Here is a 9,916-nt window from a genome sequence, read left to right on the forward strand (position 1 = left end):
TAAAATAAGAACTTACTTTCGGAGCAAGAGGAATTATGGGATTCAAGAAATAGCAAATATGTTTCACGAATATATTTTATTCTCTCACTCATTGATAAAATACGGTTTCACGATCTTCTGATGAAAATTTAATCGGCACAATTGTTTTCATTCAGCGCTACCATCTCTCAGACATGAGACGCTAAATCCTTTCCTGGATTATAAAGATTATTTGGATTACGAAACTGTGGATACGAATAGTGGCAACGAATCTTTTTATTATGAGGAAAAAGATACCCAGAGTGCGGTTGATAACGAAATACTTTATGACACAAACTCGACAGCAATTGACAATTTTCTGACTGATTCGACAATTGCCGAACATTACTATACAAGTTCTACTTTGTTCGAAAGCGAAACCACGACGTCAACAACGATCGAGTCAGACACAATGGAAGGTACATTGTACTTCCTGTGTGTCTTTACACGCCCAATTAATTACTCATATTTATTGCGATAGCTATATTATATTATTTGATTTGTAAAATCGCTTAAAAGAATAATTTTCTTAAATATCGGAAATGGACACATTTTGAAATTATTTTAAACTTTCTTAAATAATAAATTAATAATCGCAATAACGAATAGACAATAATTAATATATTATATGCCGCCAGATTCATCGGAAACCAACGATTTTAATTTGACCGAAGGAGCAATAATTACTCCGTCGTCTTCAGACAGCGAGACGTCATCTGTTAGGAAATTCAATGTCACATCTATAATAGCCGAGACCACACCAATTACAACGTATATCTCAGAAAGTAGCTCTACTTTACAATCAAAACGTGTAATTCCTCTCTCAAAAGACAATTGTGAGGCCAGATGCTATGAAAAGAGTAATTGCACTGCTACACCGCCAAAGAATTTAAGTAAACACGTTTTCATCAAATATCTTATTTTATTGTATTCTTGTTGTTCTTCCAGTTTTTTGGCAATGGATATATTAAGTTACGTTTTCAGGTATGGTAGATCACAGAAAGTTGCTTCAATCATGTTGGGAAACTATGTTCGGGCAAGAACTCACCAAGCTCACTGTCATGGATTTGGTAGGATACAAAACGAATTTTAAAAAGTCGGATCATTAAAAATTATTATGTACTGTTTTTTTAAGTACGGCTGTTTATTAGATATTCACCATATTAGCTATCCTCATCATGGATTTCTTCCGCGCCGTTTTCGTGCGCTTTATGAATAACTGTTGGTGTTGGGATCTCGAGAAGCAATTTCCGCAATACGGTGACTTCAAGATAGCAGAAAATATTCTCCATTTAGTTATCAACCAAGGCATGGTTTGGATGGGAATGTTTTTCAGTCCCGGTTTAACGGCACTGAATCTCTTCAAGCTTGGCGTTCTGATGTATTTACGTTCTTGGGCAGTTCTCACGTGCAACATACCCCACGAGGTGGTCTTCAGAGTCTCCAGGTTATTAAAATTTAAATACCTTATTTGTAAAAACTATGTCTTATTTTTCGAGTTTGTGATGAACAAGTTAAATAATTAAAAAGTGCACGTTTACAAATAGTTAAACACCGTGCACAGAATTTGTGAATCCATTCTTCAGTTTTTATATAGTTCTCTATATTTATTCACAATTATTCGCCTGAATCACTCTTGATGTATTACAGGTCTAACAATTTCTACTTCGCGCTGTTACTATTTATGCTATTTTTGTGCGTGCTGCCAGTTGGTTACGCTATAGTCTGGGTCGAGCCTTCTTGGTTCTGCGGCCCATTTTCTGGTTGTCCAAAGATTTATAATTTAGCGACGCAAAGCTTGATAAATCCGCTTCCGGAGGAGATTCAACAGTACGTCTCTTTTTAGTAGCGTTTGACTGCCTTATGTAAAGGCAGTTCCAAATATAATCTATCGAAAATTTTTTATCTCTATTTAGATGTCTCGATTACGTCGCATCGCCTGGTATAGTGATACCATTGATTGTTTTCATGATGTTGATTATTTATTACATGGCATCTCTCGCTAGATCTTTACGAGAAGCGAATAACGATCTAAAGGTAATGACATACATATAAAGAAGTATGGGATATATAGCTTCACCAAGTTATGAATAATGTTTATATTTCATACTTATTTATGTTTAATATTTATTATTATTATTATATTATTATTGATTTTATGTTTAAATGAGCGCGTTGTTCCAGATGCAGCTACGACACGAGCGTACTGAAGAACGTCGAAAATTGTTCAAAATAGCGGAGAAGAGACATATCATGTCCGAGACTTCGTTGTCGAGATGGAAAAAAATTCTGCCGGCGTTGCGACAGGCCAGACTATCTCGAAATTTGGAAATAGTTCAAAAAGATAACATACAGATTGGAATTGGGAACATGAATACAGAGCTATATGCAATTGTCGAAGAACGACTAACGAACGACACCGAAGAAGACTCGCATCAAAATCAGGTATTGTCTAATTATGACAACGAGCAACGAGCTGAAGAACTGGACGATTTGATATTAAACGATATTAAACTTCTTCCAACAGAAGGTACGATAATAACAATTAATTGAGGAAATTCTTAAAATTTCGATTTCAGCAAGTTTTTCTATAAGTAGACATATTCGTTTGAAATAAAAATATCAAATATTATGTTGCTAAATTACGCAGTTTCATTTTTTCATCAGTAGGCCGATAAACGTCGTCGGATGTTCTTGGGACTCACCGTCAAGCGGACAAAGTGCTATCGTACCGGAAATCCAAGTAAACGACGAAGAAAAAGTATTCGACGTTCACGGAAATATGGAATTGGATGACTTGCCCGAAGACGATCAAGAAATAACGTAACGAATCAAATGTAATAAATAAGAAATTATTTTAAAAATGAGAAAATAATATATAACTAGTATTTTCATGATCCATTTAATTTCGCATGGATCTGAGCGGGGATCTCAATATCAATTTTATACTAGTCTGTGAAAAAACACGCATTAAAAGTATCTTGTCCCTTTAGAATTCTCCTTAAAATATTGTAAATTGATAGATTTAGTATTAATGTCTCATAACCTTTAGACATGGAAGCGCGCGTTTTCTATCCATATTGCGCTCACTGTTACAATTGTAGATTTCTTGAAATATAAAATTCACTCATTACTAAATCTATCGATGTAAACGATCATAGTCAGAAATAAGAATTTTGAAAATATACCTTTTGCAAAGATTTACTGGAGCTCTCGATCACTCAATGCAGAGTCAATGAATCATCGTTGTGTAGTGATATTCCTATGACGAACGTGAGAATCACGATTTCAACAGATTGTATGTATATTTGTTTGCATCTTACAAGTAACGTCCGTTGTGTTACAAGTCGTAAAAGATCGGAACAGTAGTCATGTTCCGGCGAATTTGTGGATTTTACACCTCACGCACGACTCGCGTCCGAAGAGACGGATTGTAATACGTACAATTACGTAATTCGTACAATTATTCGTATATTTATTCGTATTCGCGACGTTTACAGTGTACTCCCGTATATAAAAAAGGTCACTGTTTAGCGGACAAACTTGTGTAAAAAGTACCAATCGTCTTAAGAGGGTTTATTTTCAGTATATTTTTAAGTAATGTAAAAATAAAGATAAGCGTCATCACAGAGACAATTATGTACTTCCTATCTCCTCATCCTGCACGTGCATTGCACTATTGCATATTTCGCCATCATTGCTCGTGCTTTGAATTAATTTAGTACCCCGCACAGAAAGGCTCGCAACACGAATACACAGTAATATTCTATTAAAGGGATTTTTAATTTGATTTATAATTACCTTTTTCATCGCCGGTCTTGCCCTTGGCTTAGCACTAATATTAATTACATTCGTGATACCATCTAATACTTCCTGAGAAAAATAATTTACATGTGAGCGGACAAAACGTTTGCTAATGCGATAAAAAAAGGAAAGGTAATGCGTGTTTAGCATGCATACGTTAATGGCACGACAACGTTCGTTATTGCGAATGTACCGATGGTTGTTCAAGTTCTAACAGACAGTACGCCGGCAGATCGTTACAAGTGACGGATCATCTTCAAAGAATATTTAAAAAGTCGAGTGTCGGGCTCTTCCTCTCGTAATAATCGCGCGTAAATTATCGTGCGTTGCACACATTGATATAATATACCAATCAAACGCTTCTCCCGTCAATTGATTTTCGGTCTTTCTATATTTTATATGATCTAAAATTACGTTTTTACATTAATCAACGCGTGTCTTCGTTTTATGAGTGTAGAAAATAAGTACCGTTAATATCTTTCGTATAAAAATATATAATTACTATTGAAAAAATTGTCATCTGTGACGTACAGTATGCAAGATGACTCAACACGGTCGATGGACCAGGCGAGAATTCCTGGTATTCTAAGACTAGACAAAACGTCACGCTCTTCTGAGTTTAGAGCCACACCTCAGACAATGGCTATGCAGGTATTTACTAAGAATCTTATTTGTGCTTTTTGTTCCTCTCAGTTATTTCTATCTCAGAACTGGACATACATTTGCAACTGTGTATTTTTTCTTTGATTTTATTAGAACTGTGCCAAGAGACTTGTCTTTAATGTCTGTTATTAAATTTTTCTAAATCTAAAAGAGAAAGACGGAAATACAAATAACAATGATAGAATTATAGAAAAATTGAAAATATTTTTTTATAATCAAGAGCATAATCATTGCATAAAGATGTTATCGTTCGGAAATAAATTGAATGAAAATAAAGTAGTTTCTTCCTTGACAATCTGCTTTTATTTTTTATCTCTCGTTTGTCGCCTATTATTTTCTCTCTCTCTCTCTCTCTCTCTCTCTCTCTCGCTTTTTTATCGTTTTTGAACAATTTCATAAATTAGAGCAGAGACTAATTTACAATCGATCGATTACGAAGCTTGCGAGCATTAACGAAAATTACACCGGACGATGCGCAGCATAGGAATGATTTTCGTGGCATCGCGTGTAGCACGGTATACACGATAGTAATCATTCCCCTCGAGGAAAGTGATTACCTGCGAAGGGTGGAGCCGTACAAAGAACGAAAAATGTACGACGATTAACATGACCTGACACTTTTTCGGTTCTTGTCACTTTTGCAAACAGCGAATATTTCCTCCGACATAAGCAATTGCCTAAAACTGAGAAATAACATATATATAGGATTCTGCTGATTCATGTGAAATGTAAAACTATTCTTCAAAGCTGTATATCATTAATACCGAATGTCTCTTAATCAAGATATATATTCAGTCCTAAATAATATAAAATAAAAATATCTTAAATAATTAGAGATATATTTTATTATATAGATTTATATAGAGAGAATCGCGGTTTCTTAGGTCATCAGGCCAACAATGGTACGTACGACTATCGCAGACACGTTGATCATCGTTGATCAATGTAGGATGTCTCGGGGTGTGTCGCGTCGCGTGTGACCTCGAATTAAGGATTACCTGCAGACACGTGAACGAAAGGATTCAAATCCTGTCGTGTCAAAAAAAAACCGAGAAAAGGAAAGGGGAGATCTAAATCACATAGAAATATAATTTGAAATTAAGGTTTGATAATATTTCAACAATTTCTCCATGTTCCAAGTATGAAAAAACTTGACTTGTAAAATTTAAATTACAGAAAAATTCGTGGTTTGAAAAAGGTGTCATATTAATTTTTAAACAAGATTATTAAAAATCAGATTAAATATATCTCGACAACTGAGCAGTTTATTTAATCGGTACCCTATCTCTGTCATCCCTGTAATTAATGAGGAAAGTTCCCGATTTCGCACGCAAATCACGGAATGATTTTCGAAGTGATTTTTACGTAAATGAGTTTCAGCGATCTCTCTGGGTCACTGAGCTCTTCATTACTCGCGTGACTCAGGGAGATCTATGATCGCCGTTCGAAGACAGTAATTGGTATCTTTCGCCGTTCGTAGGTGGGTCCGTCGTCATCCCCGTCGCAGTCGCAACGGTCGGCCAGTCGACAGTCGGTTACGTTTGGTATTGTCGAATGCCAGCCGGACGAAGATCTCATTGAAGAAGATCAAAGGTCGCGAGGCGAACGCACGGATACGAGATTTCACAGCAACGAGCAGCGCATCTCGATCGCCGGTTAGTGAAGATAATTTTTTTTCTTAACGTTGAGAAGAGACGTCGAGAGCCACACATCGATAGCCTTCGAGTGACAGGCTGCGGATGGTGAAACTCTGTCAAACATTTTGAGTCTTTTAATTGGCTAATTTCGGGCAATTTTCCATCATCCGAGAAGCGACAGCCAAGCAAGCGAGTCCGAGCGGAATCTCACGGAACCCGGTGACAATGGACAAGTCAATCGCGGATGGCGAGGAGAACGACAGCGAGGACGATTACTCGGCGTCAGTTTGCGCGATTATGCAACAACGAAATTCGGCACGGCGGCAGAGTCGGCGGAAGCGACGTTCGTCGTCCCCATTCGGCGCCGACAACGTCGACGGCGTCGCGCGCCGTCGATCCTCGGTCTACACCACGAGCTCCGGCGAGTTAGTATGCGCCACTTTCAAAGAGTTAGAGTGGACTCAAGTCCATTATTTTTGCGAGATCTGCCTTACTTTATTGTCGAAATTGCGAACTGGAAGCAATTTAATTATATAATTAAAATAAAGCAGTATTTAGATCTCGCAGATTATATGGAGTTTATTCGCGCTCTGGTTCTTTATTTAAGAAACTCTTCACATTCTCTTCACATTGCTAACATCATTGTAGCAAGAAAGAGCAACATTTCGCACTAAAATAAAGCATGAAAAATATTACAGGCCTTATTTGTCATTTATACATGTATATAACTTTCCACGTTGCCACCTGAAATATTTTTTTAATGTAATTTTGAAGTTTATACATTTTAGAAGCGTATATATGAAAAAGAAACTATGTTATTAATGATAAAGAAGCTGCTTTTATCGAAGCTGCTCCTTTATGAAAGAATCTAAATGAGTGATATTAAAGATCATCTTTTTTTTAAATTACTTTACTATAATACTTTTTTCCGATATCTTATCGGAATTCTATTTCGATCGTCCGCTTGCTACAATGATCAACACAACTTAAATTAGCTGTTGTAATTGACGTCTTGGATTATAATAAAATCAACAGCACGATAATTTCGATGGAAGAGAGCAGTAATCAGGAGCAAATCTTCGAGAATCTCAATCTGCACAAGGAGGTTCTGAGCGGTACAAAGCAGCAGCCTTGGCCTCTTCGGCGTAAGATCAAACTCGTACGGCAAGCTAAAGCTTACATCAGACGCCACGAAGGTGTTCTGCAGGAAAGACTTGCTCAAAGTCACAGCACCAAAGACGTCATAGCACGCGTCTCACTTTTCATGACTAAGGTAGCGATTGTGCTGTTGTAAATATTTAATTAAAATTTTTAAGTAATATATCGATCGCAACAACTACTGTCTCTCATTTGTTTAGAAGTGGCAGTATTTCCGACGCGAGTTGATCAATTTGCAAACGTGGCTAATACCTTGGGAGGTCCGTATCATGGAAATAGAATCCCATTTCGGTTCCGCCGTCGCGTCCTACTTCATTTTTCTGCGTTGGCTTTTCTGGATCAATCTCGTCATCGCGGCAACCCTTACGGCATTCGTTGTAATACCTGAAGTAAGATAATTCTAGTCAGCGAAAATGAAATTTTTGCTTTCCAGACAGTTTATCAGGCTCGCTGTATTAACAAAATACTTAACTTCTTTTAACTCTTCGCCAGGTATTGATTGCAGACGCGAAACTCGCCGGCGAGAGGAAGGCCATGCTGGATGAAGAGAAAGTCAAGTCGAAGGACCTGTTAACTTTGTGGGAATTCGAGGGCGTGCTAAAATACTCCCCGTTTTTTTACGGGTGGTATACCAATAAGGCCTCGAACAGCAATTACAAATTACCTCTGGCGTACTTTGTCACCAATCTGGTCGTGTACACGTACAGCTTCGTCGCAATTCTGCGCAAGTACCGGCTGGATCTCTTCGTGTCGTTAAATCTCGCAGCACAGCTTCTCTCGCGAATTTTGTGAATTAACAATTGCATTTTTTCAATTGATAATCCCATTTCTTCGAGAGCTTTAGATAAAGTTGGTAAGAAATTGATACGTCTGTAGTGTCTGAAGAACACACTGTATACGTTCAATTTCTTGAAGGAAGATGTGCTGCGATATTCCATACTAAACGGAATTATATATTATTAAATTAATTCCCGTTACTTCTAAAATTATTTCCACGTGGTATGTAAAAAAAGCAAGCACGTGAGCGTAAGTACTCCGTTTCAGAATGGCGGAAAATTCACGTTTGAGTAAATTGATCGAAAAGGAGGACGAATACATTTTTTCATGGAAACTCTTCACGGGATGGGACTTTATGATCGGTAATCCGGAAACTGCACATAATCGCACAGCCAGCATCATGCTGGGTTTCAAAGAGGCGTTACTGGAAGAAGCGGAGAAGCAAAAGGACGAGAGAAAGTGAGCTTCATATTTATATTTTAACATTGAATGGATGATGTGCAGAGACAAGCTGTCCTTCTTTCGATTTTCTATATATTGCTTTAAAAATATGTACTGTCTGTTCTAATCAAAAATTTTTAATCAATCTTAATACAGAGATTTTATCTCACTAATTTCTTTAGACTGTGACCAGAAACGGAGTTCTATGCATTTCATAGAGTGTACATAATACATTTGATCGTGTTTCACAGTTGGAGAATCATCGCGATGAGGATATTTGTGAACGTGGCGGTGCTGTCGTTACTCGCACTGTCGGCATTTGCCGTGATCCAGGTGGTTGAACGAAGCAAAACGGAGTCGCAAAGTTGGTGGCGGCAGAACGAGATCACGATTGTGATGTCTTTGATCTCGTACCTCTTTCCGATACTCTTCGAGATCCTCGGCTTGCTCGAGAGCTACCACCCCAGGAAACAGCTCCGAATACAACTGGCGCGGTAATAAGCTGTTTATTAATCGCGACAGAATATACCTATACATCACCGTTCAAAGTGAGTAATCGAGTATAAGCGGTATACATTTGGCTGTTCTCTTGCTTCAGGATAATGATCTTAAACCTGCTGAATCTCTACTCGCTAATATTCGCACTATTCCGTAAGATAAGCTTCATGGTACGTAATTTATTATCATATATACGTAAATTAGAATAGCGTAATGAAAATTATACGATACGCACTATTATTCACAATTTCATGTCAATATTTTACACTCTTAGACCACGTTGCTTTCACAGTATATGTATTTTCTTAACAGAAACATGATCTCAAGCCGACATGTGAATATAAATTGATACCATGTGGCGACGAGCTGCAGACGCGTACGAGACGGATTGCGACGTTGGCATCTTTGAGTCTTATTTTAATAAGCAATGACTCGCATTCTTATGCTGATAATAAGAAGGAAATATCGTCAAGTATGATCTATTTAAATCGAAATACTTCCGACCGGCATACGTGCTATTTCAATTTATTGTTAAACTTTAAGAAATACTTAAGTAATTAATTATATAATAAAAAACAATTGTCTTAATAATTTATCTTTTTCTTTTGTCAAATTTTAAAGCGATTATAAATGACGATACGTAAAATAAGAACTTACTTTCGGAGCAAGAGGAATTATGGGACTCAAGAAATAGCAAATATGTTTCACGAATATATTTTATTCTCTCACTCATTGATAAAATACGGTTTCACGATCTTCTGATGAAAATTTAATCGGCACAATTGTTTTCATTCAGCGCTACCATCTCTCAGACATGAGACGCTAAATCCTTTCCTGGATTATAAAGATTATTTGGATTACGAAACTGTGGATACGAATAGTGGCAACGAATCTTTTTATTATGAGGAAAAAGATACCCA

General features: G+C 37.1%; 2 protein-coding genes across 2 annotated transcripts in view; both read left to right on the forward strand.

Moving 5' to 3' along the window:
- The window catches only part of LOC105449541 (transmembrane channel-like protein 3), an 8,729-nt gene extending 5,118 nt beyond the window's left edge, over nucleotides 1-3,611 (forward strand). Inside the window, exons 9-16 of the mRNA XM_011688797.1 lie at nucleotides 131-437; nucleotides 657-911; nucleotides 1,003-1,088; nucleotides 1,170-1,465; nucleotides 1,669-1,848; nucleotides 1,935-2,055; nucleotides 2,203-2,548; nucleotides 2,686-3,611. Of these exons, the coding sequence (XP_011687099.1) occupies nucleotides 131-437; nucleotides 657-911; nucleotides 1,003-1,088; nucleotides 1,170-1,465; nucleotides 1,669-1,848; nucleotides 1,935-2,055; nucleotides 2,203-2,548; nucleotides 2,686-2,696 (1,602 nt within the window). The 3' untranslated portion in view covers nucleotides 2,697-3,611. The remainder of the gene's footprint in view (nucleotides 1-130; nucleotides 438-656; nucleotides 912-1,002; nucleotides 1,089-1,169; nucleotides 1,466-1,668; nucleotides 1,849-1,934; nucleotides 2,056-2,202; nucleotides 2,549-2,685) is intronic.
- Nucleotides 3,612-4,441: 830 nt separating this feature from the next.
- LOC105449542 (transmembrane channel-like protein 3) overlaps nucleotides 4,442-9,916 on the forward strand; it is an 8,261-nt gene continuing 2,786 nt past the window's right edge. Inside the window, exons 1-10 of the mRNA XM_011688798.1 lie at nucleotides 4,442-4,473; nucleotides 5,966-6,140; nucleotides 6,298-6,547; nucleotides 7,158-7,395; nucleotides 7,481-7,669; nucleotides 7,773-8,008; nucleotides 8,325-8,516; nucleotides 8,750-8,992; nucleotides 9,097-9,166; nucleotides 9,309-9,502. Of these exons, the coding sequence (XP_011687100.1) occupies nucleotides 4,462-4,473; nucleotides 5,966-6,140; nucleotides 6,298-6,547; nucleotides 7,158-7,395; nucleotides 7,481-7,669; nucleotides 7,773-8,008; nucleotides 8,325-8,516; nucleotides 8,750-8,992; nucleotides 9,097-9,166; nucleotides 9,309-9,502 (1,799 nt within the window). The 5' untranslated portion in view covers nucleotides 4,442-4,461. The remainder of the gene's footprint in view (nucleotides 4,474-5,965; nucleotides 6,141-6,297; nucleotides 6,548-7,157; nucleotides 7,396-7,480; nucleotides 7,670-7,772; nucleotides 8,009-8,324; nucleotides 8,517-8,749; nucleotides 8,993-9,096; nucleotides 9,167-9,308; nucleotides 9,503-9,916) is intronic.

This window comes from Wasmannia auropunctata, unplaced genomic scaffold (assembly GCF_000956235.1).
Source record: "Wasmannia auropunctata unplaced genomic scaffold, wasmannia.A_1.0 LD336076.1, whole genome shotgun sequence".
Lineage (NCBI taxonomy): Eukaryota > Metazoa > Arthropoda > Insecta > Hymenoptera > Formicidae > Wasmannia > Wasmannia auropunctata.